General features: G+C 43.5%; 1 protein-coding gene across 3 annotated transcripts in view; it reads left to right on the top strand.

Moving 5' to 3' along the window:
• The window catches only part of LOC310859021 (uncharacterized protein), a 428722-nt gene that overhangs the window by 14147 nt on the left and 394575 nt on the right, over positions 1-20000 (top strand). For all 3 annotated transcript variants that reach the window (XR_014569266.1, XM_083765368.1, XM_083765367.1), the window contains exons 4-6: positions 9028-9258; positions 15014-15169; positions 17964-18158. Coding sequence is in view for 2 of the 3 variants with exons in the window: in XM_083765368.1 (XP_083621494.1) it covers positions 9028-9258; positions 15014-15169; positions 17964-18158 (582 nt within the window). In the remaining variant the exon portion in view is untranslated. The remainder of the gene's footprint in view (positions 1-9027; positions 9259-15013; positions 15170-17963; positions 18159-20000) is intronic.

The raw sequence follows: 20000 nt of genomic DNA, 5'->3' as shown, positions 1-20000 counted from the left end.
GGAAAACAAAGACATGTGTATATTATCTCTGCTGTCGGGGAAGAAACCACCTAACTCCAAAATGTTCATTTTTGAAGAAAACATTAATATTTTGAAAACAAAGCAATACTGCCTCATCAAAGTCGCTGTTGTCACTTTTATATATTATCAATTACTTGCATGAGAGGTAGAGAGAGAGGTGGTAGAGTTGGTTGCTTTAGCAGACATTTTGAGTGTCAAATGGAGTTGAGAGGTTTTTTGTCCGAACTCTGAAGCGATTTTCTTTTACTACTTTCCATTGGTTCAATACAACACACAGACGTAAAGAGTGTTCAATAGCACTGATTTATGCAAAAAATCTAAAACCTCAAAAATGTAGTTAGGTGGTTTCCTCCCCACACCTATATGATAAGAATTCTCTCTCTTCTCTTCCCCCCCTTCCCTTTCGCTCTCTCTCTCTCGCTCTTGTTTTTGTTGCTTTCACCGTCCGTCTCTTTTCCTCTCACGCTGCTATACTTCCTACATTCATCCACTTGCACACGTGTACACACACACACACACACACACACACACACACACACACACACACACACACATGTTTTATATGCAGTATGTCCCTGCGTTGGTGTGAAAAGGAAGGAGTCAGTCATATCTCTTTGGGGAGTTACTTCTCTAGCGTTCGGAAAGAATGCGTGATTCAGTTAGTGTGTGTGTGTGTGTGTGTGTGGGTGTGTGTGTGTGTGTGTGTGTGTGTGTGTGTACTCGCGTGCGTGTGTGTGTGTGTGTGCATGCGTGTGTGAAGATGAGAAACACTGTAAGCCTGACTGTATAGTGTAAGTGTAGTATTCCCAATTGTACCCTATATTGGGCTACCAACTTGGCACAAAACCTTGTGGCACGCCCAAATACAGTATACAACACGACACGACACCACTGTATCACGGAGACTTCGTCTCACGAAGGTACTGCATGTACAGTAGGTGTTTTGATCGCTTCCCTTTGAAATGTGTCTGTGTTTGTGTGTCTCCTGTTACATGACAAGCTGTATATGCTTCCCCTGAGGCCCGGGGGCACATTTCACCCATTCTGACCTGAGATCAGATTCTAAAAATGTTCTTCTACATCCTGACAGTTTTCTGAAAAAGCTATGTTTCTTTTTTTTCTCCAAAAATAGCAGACAGAGCTACAAGCTCATAGTGCGCGCTACGAGCTTGTAGATCTGCTATTTTTCAATAGCTAAAGTATAGCATGATGCTAACACCAAAAGGGGTTCCCGCCTAAAATGGGTTAACATGGTGGAAAGTAACTACTATTACTTTAATTTATTTGAAAACTTTATAGTTACTATAGTTACTTTGTAGATTTTGATTATTATGACAAAACAAAACATTAGTAGTATCATACAATAACATTTAAGGGTCATTATAGCCATGCATTTTGTCCATACAGTAACAACTTCAGCCCTATATACTGTACATTTTTGGCCATTTGAAAATAGCCGATCTACAAGCTCACAATGCGTCACTCCGGTTCAGTCTCTATCCTTTTATTGCTCTATGGTCTCTCCTCTGCAGTGCTGGCACTTTTAATCTAGTTGTATATTTAGTAAGGTGGAAGAATTACTCGTATGCCTTTAATAGATAGCCGTGTGGTTGAGTTAATTATGTACCACTTACTAACAAGTTACAATTTAGGCATTTACAATTTAGGCATTTAGCAGACGCTCTTAATCCAGAGCGATTTACATTAAAGGGATAGTTCAGATTAAGAAACTGTATGACATACTGTATTAATTGATTGCCCGAGTCCCGTGGTGGGAGTGCTGCTCTGGTTTTGGTCAATATTCAGTTGTTTTCCGGTCATTTTGTGAGGGGCACTGGGGCCACGCAGTAAAAGTAAATGAATTCACAAAACTAACGTCATTTCTATTGTTGACCTATTTCTAAAATATTAGCGCAACTTTCGTTCAACTTTGACCCCTCTATCACATGGAACAATTATTTGGGCGTAGTATTATATGGACACAAAAAACATAGTTCTGTGTCATAGAGGGGTCAAAAATGAACAACATGTCAACAATACAAATGACGTTTGTTTTGTGGATTAATTTACTTTTAATGTGTGGCCCCCTGTGCCCCCCACAAAATGACGGGAACAACTGAGTGAATATTGCCCAAAACCAGAGCAGAACTCCCACCACGGGACTCGGGCAATCAATTAATACAGTTGCAACCACTATATTAATGGCAAGTATCTCATACAGCTTAAGTTAAACAAATCTGAACTATCCTTTTAAACAATAACAAAAATCATGGCAATACATCACATACATAAAAAGTAGCCTGGGCACCATTCCATTTCGGGTTCATGAACCGGTCAGGAGCGGATGATATCACGACGTAATGTTGTATTGTTTTGTAGTCAGCAATCTTGCAGAACTTCCTTTTCCCTCAAACCGATTTTTCTCAATAAAAGCTGCAGGCTACGAGAGCTTTGATTGATTGATTGATTTATTAACAGTTTGCAGAATTACAGTACATTTCAAGCACAAACTCAATACAAAGACTGTTAACTGTGAGTGGACGACCCAATTAAGCATTACACTTGTTTACAAGAGGGTCCACCATGTTCAGTTCCTGCCTGATGACTACAAAACATTACTACAACATGACGTAACGATATCATCCACTCCCGACCGGATAATTTTGGAACAGAGACCAGGCTTGAAAGCTGGAAAGCCTGGTGAGGCGAGGTTACATAAAAAGTAGTTATACTAATTAGGGGATGGTTTAGAGCAAGATTGCTGCAGGTAAAGGGGAGTTCAGTCTGACTTGATACTGTAAGAGATAACTGGGAGAACTGCAAGCCAGGGCATCATTCTAGGTTAAAAAGCCTGTAACGGTTCCTGTGGAGTATAGCTTTCAAGTGTTTTTTTGTGGAACATTTACTTTTGGCCATTATTCATTTATTTTTGTATTGTTGCCGACTTGCACTGCACTGTGCAATGTACTTGTGGAACCTGCCCTCTTCATGGAGTCTTCGACCGAAAAAATGTGAGTATACTTCTTCCACCACTGAACATACCATTCACTGATGTCAGCTATACATCACATTGCACTGCATAGTGCACACGTACGTCTTGTTCCTATCTTGTCAGCAACACACAAGTTAGATACAATGCACGCACCCATGCACGCACACACACACACACACACACACACACACACACACACACACACACACACACACAAGCCCTTCACAATTTCTGGTCCATCGGAAAACAATATTGGCAACATTTCTCATTTCTCAGAGCAGACTTTTAAGGGATAATAATATCAACCAGAAACATTCAGCGAGTAAGATAATATAAACACAAAACCATGTATTAACCATACATTTATCTATTTTAGATTAATCTCTGTAAATAATTGTGCTGCAAATATATTTGTGTTGAATTGCTGCTGAACAGAACACTGTTTAACTGTGCAGCGGGCTCACGTGTCCACTGCTGCCTGTCTACTGGTCTAGATCAAATTGAACTCCATGGGCAGTAAAATTAATTTGGGCACTCACGTGTTTTATTAAACCATTGGAAAGACGATAATCGCTTCAGTCACAAACATGTGAAAGCTCTCGACACACCCTCATGCTGCTAGTCGGTGTTACTTTTGTTGACTAAACGACTAAAATACTTTTACGATTTCAGAAGACTAAAATAGGACAAATGGTGTGTTATTCAAAAGACGTTAGACTAAATCAGAATTTGCTGTCAAAATTAAGACTGGATATTTAGTCTACTTAAGACTAGACTAAGACTAAACTATTTCAGGTGACTAAAATAGGACTAAAGCTAAATGATGTGTATTCAAAAGACTAAATCAGAATTTGCTGTAAATATACACTAAGGCTAGACTAAAAGACTAAGATTTTGATATTTAGTCGACTAAGACTAGACTAAGACTAAACTATTTCAGGTGACTAAAATAGGACTAAAGCTAAATGATGTGTATTCAAAAGACTAAATCAGAATTTGCTGTCAAATTAACACTGCTGCTATTGCACCATGACCTTCACCTGGGGTAGAGAGAGAGAGAGAGAGAGAGAGAGAGAGAGAGAGAGAGAGAGAGAGAGAGAGAGAGAGAGAGAGAGAGAGAGAGAGAGAGAGAGAGAGAGAGAGAGAGAGAGAGAGAGAGAGAGAGAGAGAGAGAGAGAGAGAGAGAGAGAGAGAGACAGAGAGAGAGACAGAGAGACAGAGACAGAGACAGAGACAGAGACAGAGAGAGAGAGAGAGAGAGAGAGAGAGAGAGAGAGAGAGAGAGAGAGAGAGAGAGAGAGAGAGAGAGAGAGAGAGAGAGAGAGAGAGAGAGAGAGAGAGAGAGAGAGAGAGAGAGAGAGAGAGAGTTAAATGAGTGGGGAATAAGTGATGACACTACACTGTACATATTGAACTGATTCAGCAGTTCTAAAATCACTATTTGCCATTGAAGGTCAGCATGATGTCAGCATTACTAGCTGTTCTCTGCATGTGTTTCAGAATAATGTACCATGCAATGCTATTATATAATAAGAATACACGTTCAACTGTCGGTGAAAGCAGACATGTTGAAACAGGACCGTCACTCTTTGAGAGTGAAAGTAATGCAGTAAATCAATAAGATAATGATTATGTTCAGTGGTTGAACATATTTGTTCGGCCGAAGATGAAGGTTTACTCAGGTTTACTACTAGAGTTCTTGCTTTAAAATAAATACTCAAGTATTCAAGTACATGCTTTTAAGACTTACTCAATGAATATATGAATGAATGTATAGCCTATGAACAGGTATCCTTAACAACTTCAAGCATTATGATCATGTTTGTACAATGTCTCAGTTGACACTCAGACACGTAGACAGCATCCAGTGCACCGTTTGAATAAAGGCATGAACGGTAAAGGTAAATATTGTAGTGCCCAAAGCTCTATACTTCTGGGCCCTACTGGTTACTGACGGTTAGGAGGTTGTTCAGACGTGTGTAGAAGAACTGAAGTCCAAAACGTTCCCATTCAGTTGGTATTAAATCATATTTATTCAAAGTCCAAAGCCCTATACTCAGCCTCACAAACACAGTTTAATACATTCTGACCTGAGATCAGATTCATACGAGTTTTCCACTGGACACACACTGGGTCTGATTAACCCATTCTGACCTGAGATCAGATTCTAAAAATGTCAGTCGTTCTTCGATTTTTCAAAAATAGCAGACCTACAAGCTCGTATCGCGCCACTCGGTGGCGCGATATGAGCTTGTAGATCTGCTATTTTTAAATAGGTAAAGCACGACATGATGCTAACACCAAAATGGGTGCCCGTTCAGAATGGGTTAATACAGTGTGCCTCTGCCTGTCAGCAACACCTGTGCTCAATCAGGGACTAGGCTTAAATACCCTGGGTAACCATGGCAACTTTGGCCTCGCCCATGCCCTGCTGTGATGTCATCAATATATATACCATTTAAAATCAGTAGACATCGATCGTATGGCTTTTAGAAATATAATGATTAATTAATGAAGTAGTGCAATAAAGTCATCAGTCATTTGCATTGTCAAGTCTCCAATGTGCAAGATGTCTTGTTTCTAGTCTGTTCTTCTCGCACTGAGCTGTATAGCTTTTAGCTTTGAATCCCAAACACAAGTAACCATTAAGCCTGATTGATACTTGGTTGCGTGCCGGCGTCTCACGCCAAAAATAGCCACCGCGAGCTTGTAGAACGGCTATTTTCGCTGTGACACCTGCACGCAACCATCTATAAATCGGGCTTTAACAACACGCCCAGTGTGTCTTTCATTCAGGTATGCTCTAACAACAACTGCATGCCTCGAGTGTGTAGTTACTGTTACAACATCTTCACTGGGGTTTTGTTACCGAAGCTTTTCCTAACCCGCTGACGCTTTTGTTAGAGGATCAGCACCCTAAGACCACTTTTGTGCAGAAGTTGAAAACGTATCTGTCCAAAGTGTAATGAAAACTATTAGGCGTGGCCGTTGCGTCTCAGCGACAGAGGGATGGGAGCTGAAATGGAGATTAGCAACACCATCATTATTATGATCATTACTTAAGTACAATGTTGAGGTAACTTTTCCAAATTCCAGTACTTTTACTTCTACTCCTCTACATCTGAGATGTAAATATTGTACTTTTACTCGACTACAGTTATTTAAAAACTTGAGTTACTACTAGTTACTTTGTAGACTTGTATTATTATGACAAAACATACAGTAACTATTACAAACACTTCTAAGTAGAAGCCATACATAAACTCTGCACATACTTATTGCTCTCTTATACACACAGGTTTAGGACAACGGAAAGTGTCTCTTCAAACCACCCGTAATGCGAATCTGTTTGATAAAAGAATGCGCTCCTGAGACGGTGAGACCTGAGTTGGAGCTGCCTGGGCTTGACGCATGTTGAGGACATTCACAGCTCAGAGGTCTCATGTTGCCTGGGCTTGACGCATGTTGCAGGACATTCACAGCTCAGAGGTCTCATGTTGCCTGGGCTTGACGCATGTTGAGGACATTCACAGCTCAGAGGTCTCATGTTGCCTGGGCTTGACTCATGTTGCAGGACATTCACAGCTCAGAGGTCTCATGTTGCCTGGGCTTGACGCATGTTGCAGGACATTCACAGCTCAGAGGTCTCATGTTGCCTGGGCTTGACGCATGTTGAGGACATTCACAGCTCAGAGGTCTCATGTTGCCTGGGCTTGACTCATGTTGCAGGACATTCACAGCTCAGAGGTCTCATGTTGCCTGGGCTTGACTCATGTTGCAGGACATTCACTGCTCAAGAGGTCTCGTTCTGTCTTAATTCTACACAAATCTCTGTGGTTGTAATTTTCCCATAATCAGCAGAGTGTCAAGTGAGGCTGTGTTGGTCGCGGAGTGGGTGACAGATCGTCAGATACTGGACACACAGAACAACCCTCTGTATCTAATATAAATGTATTCCAAGGCAGCACGCGTTGAGTTTCCATAAGTCAAGATGTCACCCCAGGGCATAATGGATTATGGATAATAGATCTCTAAAAGGCAATGAATGGCACCTGGTACACTGATTGGTTTAAGTTGCGTAACTCCCAAACCACACCTATGCATAATGTAATGCGTATCGGAGGTGTTTAAAGGATTTAGGCAGTGGCATAAGATAGCCGATATAATGGGGGGACACCTCTTACACAAAACTAAATCCGCAAATTGAGGAAAAGGTGCCCCTGCCCATTGTATATGTACTGTATACTGTATAATTACAGTAGGAACCGTGCACACATCACATTCAAAGCGCCTCTCAAAGTGTACCATAATTATCTCTTTTGTTATTGTTGATCCTGCTGCTGCAACGTTGAGGGACTGAAACCAAAGAAATTCTATGTGTGAAAGTGTCTGACTCAGTAGCAGCTGACATGCAGCGGACTTGACACTTCCAGCTCCTGTGATTTAGTTTGGGTAATGTCCGATTCAACCCAAGCTGCTCAATGTGTGAATGGACCAGGATCAGGTGATAGTCTGGTGAATTTCCATTGAGCGATTTGGGTGTGTTGATGATTTGAAGAGGGAGATCATTGAAAAGCAGTTAATTCATTCTACTTTTTCTTTTTTTAGTTGGTAATATTCATCGATTCAAACTTCCTTAGTCAATGAAAAGTGAAACACAAGCAACACCTCATTGTAATGTAGATTAAAAACGAGATACATTTCAGATTCTCCCTGTGCTTTCAAATGAACATGAATTGTACTCCCCCTCTGTATATATGCTCTGTACATCCTTTTTTTTGTTTTTAAGATTAGTTTTTGGCTTTTATTGATAGTTTCAAGTGAAGATAGGCAGGAAAGAGGGAGTGAGACACATGCAGCAAAGTTCATCATGAGTGTGACTCGAACATGCAACGCACTGTCAGGCCAGGCAGAGCCTATATGTGGCATACGCCTGGACCGCTAGGCCGACGGGCACCCCTGCTCTTTTCATCCTTAATATAAATCCTATAATGGTTTGAATGATCTGCATACATGGCGGTTTGTTTTTCTTTGAGTCACTGGGATGACTGCATGTCAAGCAGTTCAATTCCTATAAGCATTTTTCCACATTTTATTTTCACATCTGTTATGTTCCGTAGAAGGAAATTAATCACTTTCGATCCATTCGGATCTCCTTCACGCTGTTAAGTGGCAGTAGCTGACGCGTTAGTGTGCCGAACCACCCCGACGCCGCCCCACGCCTAATCAAACAGACTTACAGTTATGTAAGAAGTCATCGGACACAGAGAGTCTCCTGTGCTACAGTACATAATGATATGAAAGGGAGACGCCGGACAATGACCCGACCTGACACTCTCTAATGTTTTCCACAGTTCATTATGAACTGTGGAAAACATCAGAGAGTGTCATATTATGTGAAAGAGGCTATTGACATATACAGTATATGACTATATTCTGTATATATTTAATGCTGAGGACATATGTATATATATATTAGCTCTTCACCAGAGCATGTGAGACAGTGAGAAGCAGAGACGTGCAGAGAGCGTCAGAGAGGCAGGGGCTGACATCCAGTAAGAGGGCACTTTAGGACAAAAATAGCGAACATAGCTGATCTACAAGCTCACAACGCGTCGCGGCGCGTTGAGAGCTTGAAGATCAGCTATGTTCGGGGCGCAACCCAGTACTCTTTAGCTAGTGGAGATGCGGTGTACTGTAACAACATGGACTTCTAAACAAATGTGTTCAACGTAAAAAATACCGTGTTCAAGTTCAGGAGACTTCGGGGGGAAAAAAAGCAATTCTCCTGAATGCTGCCTTCCGGCATGGCATGGAAAGGAGTGGCATTTTGCATTTCTTTCACCGTAGTAAATGCTGCATTCGTGGTCGGGCAGTTGTTTTACAGACGGGTAAAAGGGCAGGGGCTGAAGCCCCCTTTGATGTATATGTCCCTGGTGAGTAGGACATTCTGTATTCACACAGATAATTTCCTCGCAATGAATCAACTCCTCTTCTCTCTCTCTCTCACCCAGGTATTCCAAAGCCCCGTGCAGCGTCCGGGCTGGCCGCCCCAGGCTGCATGACCTCCAACCCCAAATCATCATCAGTCAGCCAGCCGTCGGCAGCAGCGGGGTCGGGCGGCCGACCTGCTGCGGCAGCCGTCCTCTCCAAACTCCCCGTCAAGGGATTACCCACAAGCCTCAGCTCCTCGTCGCTGGGAAGCAGTGCCAGTGAGATCAGCGGAGCGGCGGTTACTACCAAAGGTGAGGTGACACTGTGTGTGCGCGCTTGTGTGCATACTGTACAATTATGTACAGTATGTACAATTTGTACATGTACAGTAAATTCAGTTCAGCCTCAGAATCATCTTCCCACAAGAAATGTGTCTCTGTCCATAAGATCAGTGCGAGGGATTTACCCATGCATGGAGTGAACATGCACACACACACACACACACGCACACAGACAGACACACACACACACACGCACACAGACACACACAGACACACACACACACACACACACACACACACACACACACACACACACACACACACACACACACACACACAGTCAAATCATCAGAGGAGGTTTTCATTGGTGTGGTTTTCCTGTGGTGACTGACTTCCTTCTCTTTCCGTTACTGATTCTTTGTCGTTCACACACACACACACACACACACACACACACACACACACACACACACACACACACACAGACCTGGCTCACACGTACACCACCAAATGCACAGACTCACATGAACAGGCAATCTCTTGTCTCTCTGACACACGATCATACAATGAAGGTATGCACATATTCACAAATATGCTTGCCCACGCACACACAAATTGTAATTCAAATGAAGTTGGTCTCTCCCTCTCTCTCTCTCTCTCTCTCTCTCTCTCTGTGACTCAGACGTCAGACTCAGTGTGTGTGTGTGTGTGTGTGTGTGTGTGTGTGTGTGTGTGTGTGTGTGTGTGTGTGCTTTCTTCCTCTACAGAGGTCAAAGGGCACATCTGGCCAGGCTTACCTCAGAAAAGCATTTTGTCTGTCTGTCTGTCTGGTGACCTGGCCCTTGTTTAAAGCTAGCAGATGACTTCCAGGTTTTAGACCATATCTCAAAGGGTAGAGATATGCTACTGTAGCTGTACTGTGTGTGTGTGTGTGTGTGTGTGTGTGTGTGTGTGTGTGTGTGTGTGTGTGTGTGTGTGTGTGTGTGTGTGTGTGTGTGTGTGTGTGTGTGTGTGTGTGTGTGTGTGTGTGTGTGTGTGTGTGTGTGTGTGTGTGTGCATAATAGTTAGTCAACAGTAACTCATGACCGCGTGTCATAACAAATCCCAGCTGAACATTGATTGATGGGTGGATGTCATGATGTTATTGGTCTGTTCAAGCTTATGTAAGCGCTCTATATAATATAATGTTGTTTTGCAGCATGACAACATCACGATTGGAGTTTGATATAAGAAATGGATTTCTTGTATCATTCATTTGTTTGGTGCTGCACAATATGCCTGGGAATGTGACCTAAAAGGGGTTAACCACATGACTGTTTAAGGTGATTTGTAGAGGGTGGACAAGGGGGAAGCGGCCAAGTATAGCGCCCCGGGGGGGAGTCCAGTCAACAAAGTATGTAGGTTTTTTTTTTTAAGTGGTTTAAAAGGGAATGTTTCATTTCATCTCGGCTAACTCTATTAGTGCTGGACTGGTCTCCATGGAAACGTGTAGTTGTCACATGGTCTGCACTTCCTGACCTTCCCCCGTAGAAAGGAAGCTGCTTTGTGACAAACACCAGTGTATTGTCATAATGCAATTACTTTGAACCCTCAGCCACACACGCGACCATTGACTCACTGTTCAATGGAGCGCTTTGTGGCGCAGAGACGAGGGGCGGCCAAGCAAGGAGGAGGAGGAAATGAAAGAATTTTGTACAAAGCCTCGCGCAAAATAGTATTGTAAATGTATATCAGGACTATTATATGCCATAAAATATGTGAATCTCAAGCCATATAAAAAAACATTTTCACTTAGATGGGCGTTGAATCGCGGTCATTTAATTATCTCTTGAGGATTTAATCGCTGTAATGCAGGTGTCACAATGAGAATCATATGTTTAGCTTGTGCTGTTTCTACACAGTAGAAATCTTGAGTATTAATTTAACTGTGTGAGAAAGTGTGAGAGCATTTCAAATGTAAGAGTCTGAATTTGACTGTGTGTGCAGGTAGGGTCTGAGTACACACTGAAGGCCGTTATGTACAGCATGGCAGCGGTACTTATGCATTCCACTGTGTCTGCATTTGGTCTGCCTGTGTTTTAAATTCAGGAGGTCAACAACAACACATCGACATTACCCTTTTTCAAATGTCAGCCACTAGAAGCTCGACCTGCCTGCGGCGGGTCGAGCGTCTTAACGCCACGCTGTGTCGCGGTGCGATCCGAGTGAGACACACTTTATCTTTGCCCACTGACCGTCTGTTTTCCGTGTTTCTGTGTTGTTGTTGTTGTTTCTCCGTGAATGTCATGTATCCACTGTACTTTGTACAGTATATTTCCGGGCCATCGCATCACAGAAAGGGAAACCACGGCGATGGGTTGAAAATACGGGTATGGTCGGTGACGTATCGCGGAGCACGGGCGTATAGGCGGCGCTTCCGCACGCTCCGCATGCGTCGTAGTCTATGACTTTCTCAAATGAACTGCGCACGAAGTGTGTGCTCACAACTTGTTTTCGGCTCAAATGTATATGTAGATGAAGTGGTAATAACTGTGAAGGCCTCAGCATTGAGTAATGAGTATGCTACTGTGACAAACATCATAGCCCAGTCTTTGCCAAGGATGCTAAAATAAGACTGAATAGACATTGAACTTGCCAAACGTGCCAAAATGACGGGTTCACAGTCACACTGACATTTCTAGCGCACATTGACAGCTTAATGACAAACCAAAATGACGGGTTCACAGTCACACTGACATTTCTAGCGCACATTGACAGCTTAATGACAAACATTTCTTGTTTAAGTGTGGAACAGAACTGTTAACTGCTCCATCTGTCTCTCTCTCTCTCTCTCTCTCTCTCTCTTTCTTTCTCTCTCTCTCTCTCTCACACACACACACACACACACACACACACACACACAGACACACACATGCATGAGTGTGGTTGTTACATATAGTTTCTGATGACTGGGTTGTTATGGTAACCCGATTACGTCTGAGAACCCGAGTTCCCATGGTGATCGTTTCGTTCTTTATTACTCTCCGTTAAAGTTCACATGCATGCACAGTCGGTCCCACACATACACATGCAGTTAACTCTTTTTTTATCCATCCATCCATCTTCAACCGCTTATCCGTAGTCGGGTCACGGGGCAACAGCTCCACCTGAGAGCTCCAGACTTCCCTCTCCAGAGCAACATTGGTAACATACTTCTTGGGGATCCCGAGAGGCGTTACAAGGCCAGTGAGTCGATGTAATCCCTCCATCTGGTCCTTGGTCTGCCCTGTGGTCTCCTCCCAGTGGGATGTGCTTCGAGGACCTCCCTATAGGGAGACGCTCGAGAGGCATCCCAATCAGATGCCCGAACCACCTAAGCTGGCCCCTTTCCAGGCGAAGAAGCAGCGACTCTAATCCGAGTCAGCATGCAGTAGTCTTTGGATGCATTGAAATGCACCTTCAATGCATGCATACTGTATATTTACAGGCCTTACTGTATATTTACAGGCCTACTGTCTTTCCATCTCTCTTATCTGCTTCTCTCTCTTTTTCTCTCATCGTCTTCTTTCCAACATGTTCACAGACACTAACAGACCTCCTGTACAGTTATCCTTTCGTAACTCGAGAGTATACAAATGTAACCAAATGGACCGGTGTCGCTCCATTTGGTTACATTAGTACACTCTCAGAGCTCCATTTTTTACTGTTTTACTGTGTACAGTAGGGCTACTGCTAAAGTACAAATACCTGTACTTTCCACCACTGCTCTAGTCTCTCACGCTGTACTGTACATACCGACTTTCTTTTTTCACTCAACATTAAATAATATATTGCGACGCAATGCAAGCTTGTTGAAGATTTTCTATTTCGTGCTTAAGTTTTCTCCACAATACGGATGTTGGGGGTTTTTAGTAGCTACTGTAATTTCACCCTTTTTAGTATCATCCTACTCATTGCTGGAGTGAAAATGTTTTTTCCAAATGGAGCTTAGATATAATTATGTAGATCTGGCTGATATATTAAATGATATATTCCTTGCTTTTTTTGCAATACATGGCACAAAATAAGCAATATCGTTGGTGTTGGGTTGGATAAACCCACTCATGTCCCTAAAACCACAGGGTCACAGCGTGGCGTAATCATAGACTGTAAAAAATATGGACAAAGCGTTCCCCGGGTCTAACATGAACGTAAAATGAAGCCTGAAATCCCTTGCATTCTAATGCACTGTAAATCGCCATCTTTCTAGATCCGTTTTGGACCAGCTGGCCGTTGGCTGGCTCCGTTTGGGTCCAGCTGGCCATTGGCTGCCCAGACAACGAGGCGGGACTTCCCCCCTTCTTCTACGTTGGTTTTTATTTTGACTCGAGTGGGAGGAGAAGACTCTTGAGTGGGAGGGGAATCCCGATCATAGACGGTAACGGTAGCCACGCCCCTCAGAACATACGCGACTTTATGGTCATTATTTTAATGAATGGGACCATAATTTTCCAAAAAGAATATTATGACATTAGAAATGAGACTTTAAACTAGTGACTGGAAGAAGAAAGTATTCATGACCATGTTTATTAAGGTAATACAGTCTAGGTGAAGTTGGGCCAAAATACATGGGCCTCTATGGAGCTATGGGGCTTTTTGGGTCCAGTCCAGCGCCACAACAGGCCATTATATGAACTACCGATTTCAAATGAGGCTTCACGAAATATCTGGCTGACTGCCCCCCTGGGCGTAATGGACTCATGTATTGCAACAGAGAGATAGCATCTCTTTACATGGTGCCTTAATTTGCTCACGCCCCCTCGCCTCATAAAGGCCACAGTCTTCCAGCTGCGCTATAGCTTCCCCCATTGGTGGAAACACTGATAACTGCACCAGATGGATTACACTGTTTACATTGGGCCACTCTCAAAGACATTTCTAATCGCCATCCCGCTGATTACAATCAAAGGAAAATTACGTCTTCCCCCTGGTTGTGTGTGTGTGTGTGTGTGTGTGTGTGTGTGTGTGTGTGTGTGTGTGTGTGTGTGTGTGTGTGTGTGTGTGTGTGTGTGTGTGTGTGTGTGTGTGTGTGTGTGTGTGTGTGTGTGTGTGTGTGTGTGTGTGTGTGTGTGTGTGTGTGTGTGTGTGTGTGTTTGTTCACAGTGTTTAATGAGAGTAATTAGTGCAAATTACCTTGCGAGCATGCAGAGTAGATTGAACCCCCAGTCCAACATAAATTTGTTGTGTTTTTAGAGTGCAGCTTTTCGTTCCGTTGCACTCCCACACACACAATGGGTTCTATTTTCAAATTCTCTGCCGTTTGTGTTTTCGGCTTAAGTCATCGGCATCCTCCATCATCATAACATGTGTTTTTCTTGTTTTTGTAGCTGTTTTCAATAAATCTATCTATGGCGATAGTTCGAACATAATTGTTCTGTGCACCAGTGCAATTATTTAGCTCTTATTTCCCCCTCCGGACCCCTGAAAGTGAAAAGGAGCCTGTTAGCCCAGTTTGATCCCGGGCTCCCCCCAGACGTGAAGTGTCCTTGAGCAAGACTCTGAAACCTTAATTGCTCCCGGTTGGTGCCGTGCATGGTTTCCTCTGCCATCGATGTATGAATGTGTGTGAATGGGTGAATGTAATGCATCTATGTAAAGCGCTTTGGATAATATAAATGCACCATTTACCATTTCACCATTTGTTCCCTCACAGGACATCTGTGTGTTGGGCACTTTAACTGGAATTTTCATCCATATATTGACATTTTGGACTACAGTATCGTTCTTTTAAATTTAAAACATCTCCCGTCATCCTCTCCACCCCCAGACTCGACCGCTCCGGGAGCCCCGGCAGGCGGACCTAAACCAGAAGAAAGACCCAACAGAAGCAACACCATCGCCAGTGCCGTCGTTGCAGCCTCCGCTAAGGTTCCAGGGATGAGGAGCAGAGCTCTGTCACTGCAGAGCAGGAGCACCGCGACAGGTGAGGCCTGAACCATAAAACACTGCAGAGCAGGAGCACCGCGACAGGTGGCGCCTGAACCATAAAAGCCTGATTCATGCTCAGCCATGCGACAGTGTGTCCTGCACCAAAATGGTAGATCTCACAACGCGTCACATCGTGAACTCGCACTGGCACACCGGCGTTATGATGACGGAGAATACATGCATCTCCCTTTCCCTTCCTTTCTCTCTCTCTGTCTCTCTCTCCCCCTTTCTCTTCCTCTCTCTCTCTCCCTCTATCCTCCCCCCCTCCTTCTCTTCGTCTGCAGTGTTTTAAATTCAGGAGGTCAACACACATAGACGTTACCCTTTTTCAAATGTCAGCCATAACGTGGTAATAACCGTAATGGCTTTCCCTCTTCCTGCCTCCTTTCTCTCTCTCTCTCTCTCTGTTACTCTTCTCTCTCACCCGCTCAAAATGTGAGTTTCTCACCATTAAGCCATCATCACAGCCTTCTGAAAACCATGACTCTTAACGCTCACCACACTTCAACATGAAACACTAACTGGGTTTATACGTAGGTTTAAGATTAAGCAGAAAGCCTGTAATCAGCGTTGAGTTAATCCTACACCAAATTGAATTAGTGGATGTCAATAGAATTAGGAACTCAAGCTTTTAATCATGTCACCGTTAGCAGGTCGTTAATCAGTCAGTATTTTTGAATAACTAAATAAAAGTGGATTTGTATAAAAGTGGTTCTGGGCGAAAAACTTTTCATATACTGTTGGTGCGTGTCTTAAGTATAAGGTCTTATTCCCTAACTTGAGTAAACTAAAGACCTGGAGGCGTGATCAATGCCATTTGGCTATTCTGAGTGGCCAAAGAGCATTGATCACGCCTCCAGGTCTTTAGTTTACTCAAGTTAGGGAATAATACCTGGTACTTAAGACACGCAAAATACAGCCCCATGACTCAAACTACTAAGACATAAAAGGTCGAGTAACTTTCGAAAGTAGCCACACACGCACACACATTGCTTAGATGCAATCGTTTATTGAAACATAAAAGCTATGCTGCCATCATCAGGGTTGATCTCTCTAGATCAAGATCACCCGCAAGCCCTGAAGCAAGCAGCTTTATTGCTGAAACATTTTTCCTATTAGCTATGGGTGTGCGGCTACTTGTATATTTAGTGTGTCTGTTCTATTCCCTAACAGGGAAACCAGAGTCCAGACTATAGTAATTGCCTGACTTTATTGTTATTTATAGAAAGTAAGCCCAAAAGGTTTTCCTATTTATTATTCCGCCGCCTGTGACCTCATGTGGGTCAATACATCACCATCATGATGCCCATATATGGAGCAGCAACACTTGCAATTTCCCAGAATTGCACCTTTCTAGTTACTTGCGCAAGCAGAGTGTGCAAGTACTGCGATCGGCTGGGTATGTATGTATGTCAGGGTATGTATGTCAGTGTCCTCTCTTGTTTAAGACCGTAGCCCAATCAGGGAGCAGCATCTCTGGCAACGTCATTATTAACAGGCTGAGGGGCCAGTATTCCTGGTGATGCGTGGTGATGTCATTGGCATCGTCAGTGGTGAGCGCACCTCATGACGTCTCTACTTATCCTATCCCAATAGGATTAATGATTGAAACTTGATTTGGCTAAGTCGCCATCAACAGCCAATAAGCTGTTGATGGTTCACCTTCCTTCATGACGCAGGTTGGCACCTCGACAGAGTGCATTTCTATAGTTTATGCCAGGACCTTATCAGGTGTGTTTCACGATGGAACTTGTCTACTTTTACACAATCTCCATTTTAAATGGATGTCTTTAAGGCACAACACTAATGTTATTGCACACATCCTCCTCTGATGTGCTCAGTAGTATTGGTAATGTGTGGCACAATAAACCTGTGAACTCAGAGGGAACTCCACTCTGAAAGCTTGTGTGCACACAAGTTGTGAGTTTGATGCCAAAGGTGTGAAGAACTTTGCAACTCCCTCTCTTAAACCTTCTCCACGTAAACGGTTAAGAATCGATACTGTCAGCCCTTCGCCTAGCAGCGTAACAGCCTCTCCTGTGGATCACTGACAGAATAACACATGGGATGCTCTTAGAAACAGAACAGGTCAGAGACAGATGAAGCGCTTGAGGGAGAGAAACAACCTGCTCGCTGTTCCAACAGAGAGATGAGGAGAGTGAAGGAAAGGAGAAGTGACAGGAGGACAGTTCCTGTCACTTCCTGTCACTTCATGTCATGCTATATAAATAGACACTACCTGTGGAATACCGTATGTACTGTACATCATGAGACAACTCAGCTGTGGAATACACGAGGGGACAACTCTGTGTAGTCTGGTCACTTATAGCTCTAGTCTAATGCCTGACGAGAGCTACGGTCATGCACTGTACTGTAGCTCTAGTCTCTAGCTTGTGGAGCTGCTATTTTCGGTGCTCGACACCCGCTCACAACTTGTATAACTCAGGCTTCAGCATCTGTACGTCCGCATGGAACAGTGACACCGACTGTTTTGGAGAACGTGCTGGAGACAGACGGAACCTGGGACTTAGTCAAATTCACTAGTCTCCAGCGGGTTAGATTTTTCTTAGTCCCTTAGCCTCAAAATTGCACTTATGTACAGTACTTAAGTAAATCTACTTTTTAATTTACACCACTGAAAGTTTTCTTGGTCAGGACATCTTGTCCAAATCTCCATTTTGGACAAGGCAGCTGCATCAGCGACCTACAGTATAAGTCCTACACAGTAGCTCTAACCTAAGAACAGACTTTTGACTACTGCTGTACTATGAACATGTGTGTGTGTGCAGGTCTGAAGGCCCCGGCCGTCACCACCAGTCACACTGCATCGTCCAAACCCGTCGCCACCAGTCAGACGGCAGTGAAGCCTGCCCTCTCCGCCGCGGCCAATCAGAGCCCCACCAAGCAGCAGCAGCAGTCCCACAATCCTTTGCAAAGGAGCGGCTCCGCGCGACTTTCCCGCCCCAACGCCACATCTTCCACAGGTAAGGGGTGTGTGTGTGTGTGTTTGTTTGTTTGTGTGTGTGTGTGTGTGTGTGTGTGTGTGTGTGGTGTGTGTGCACGCGCACTGTAAAATCCACAGAGTTCAATTCAACTCTCTGACTTTGACCTACAAATGCATAACTTAGCACGGAGGATTGTAACTGCACGGGCTCTTTTTGTGTTTGATTTCTGTTGCAAAGTATTCAGTTTGTAGTCTGAACTGTGGTTATTTAAAGACCGAAAGCATTTGTTACTGATGGGGAAGAATCATTGCCATGTGTTTGTGTGGAGCGATCATTAGCTAGCTCTGCCGGTGGATGCGCGAAACTGTTGGCAACATTGATTACACATGAACGTTCGCACATAAACACACACACACACACACACGTCACACACACACACACACACACACAAACACACAAACGAAGTGAGTCAGGCTTGCGGCCTGGAAGGCTAAACAAACAGATAGTTATCATGCTCTGCACTGCAGTCTGTCTGTAATTACTGTACTGTTCATGGCAAATGCACACACACACACACACACACACACACACACACACACACACACACACACACACACACAATTCACCAATGACGTTATTTGGACTTGGAGTGGGACCACATTTGCTTTGCTTCTTTGCTTCTTAACGATAACTACTTGGGTCGGTTTGGCATTTCAGTTCTGTTTTTGAGGCAGCCATTTGTTTCCTGTTTGGGGGGGAAAAAAGCAACACAACAGCGTAGAATCTACGCTGTTGAAGAACAGTTATCAATTTAGCTCAAAGAAAACCGATGATTGAAAAGAGATGATTTGGCGTCTCCTCTTCGTCCCCGTCCCCGGTATGCAGAGTAAAACCCTGAGTGTTACTGTAATTGACAGCTTTAATGTGTATTAGGTACTGGAGTTCTCAACGGGCCCGAAAATTACCCTACCCTAACTAGGCCTGCCCGAAGCTCAGCCCTACCCTAATAATTACCAGAATGTTCGGCCCAAAGTCCAAAAATGCCTGAGTAAAAAATTACACTAAATGGCCCTGGCGTTTCTGCGTCGTGGTTCAGTGAGAACGGAGTTCAACTTATCGCCGAAATAAAGGATTTTTGTAACTCACGTTAGGCTGTTAAAACTGTTTGCGAGTCATAAACGTCAAGACGTCTAATTGCCAATTAAGTACCGGATTTTTTCATCCATATTTTGAAAATTCCTCTAATCTGGTGTACAGGTGATGACATGCACATTACATGCATAATAGAATTACAAATTATTTCTTTCTTTATAATGGGAGAATTGGCACTCAAAGCCTAAACTGGTGACCACCAGGTGGCGCTGAAGGTGTTCCATTTCCATCATTCTATTGGAGTCCAGTGGTGTGTAAACATGCATAGCAGCTGCAGCTCCCTTTAGTTTCCTCTGAAGTGACCCAGTTATGTCCAAGTATTGTCCCCGTTCACAAAGTGCAACATTTCCATCAGTCACCGTTGTGCAACAGTCCCGAACAGAGCTACAATATTATTATCAACTGCCAACTTGGCTATAATCTAGTAGTTTGCATCAATCATTGCCTCTTAACCCAAATACATACACACGTAATGTGCGTCACAGGCCGTGTCCAAAAGAACAAACATACAAACCATCCACAGACTGCTCATGGCGTGTCTCGACAGCTTACAGATCTGTTATTTTGTGCACATAATAAATTAATAACATTGAAGCGCGCTGAGAGACGACGGCTATAATACTAAGCATTTTGGAAATCAAATAGCCTGTAGCCTACCGTGGACATTGCGTGGTTATCATACACTAGCGTACGTTTAGCGTTTACAGAGTTATATCACTTATATGAGAT

This window comes from Protomyctophum parallelum (assembly GCF_964188405.1).
Source record: "Protomyctophum parallelum genome assembly, chromosome: 5".
In the NCBI taxonomy this organism is placed as follows: Eukaryota; Metazoa; Chordata; class Actinopteri; order Myctophiformes; family Myctophidae; genus Protomyctophum; species Protomyctophum parallelum.
Note: the sequence above shows the minus strand (reverse complement) of the source record. Positions and strands in the feature narration are given on the sequence as shown.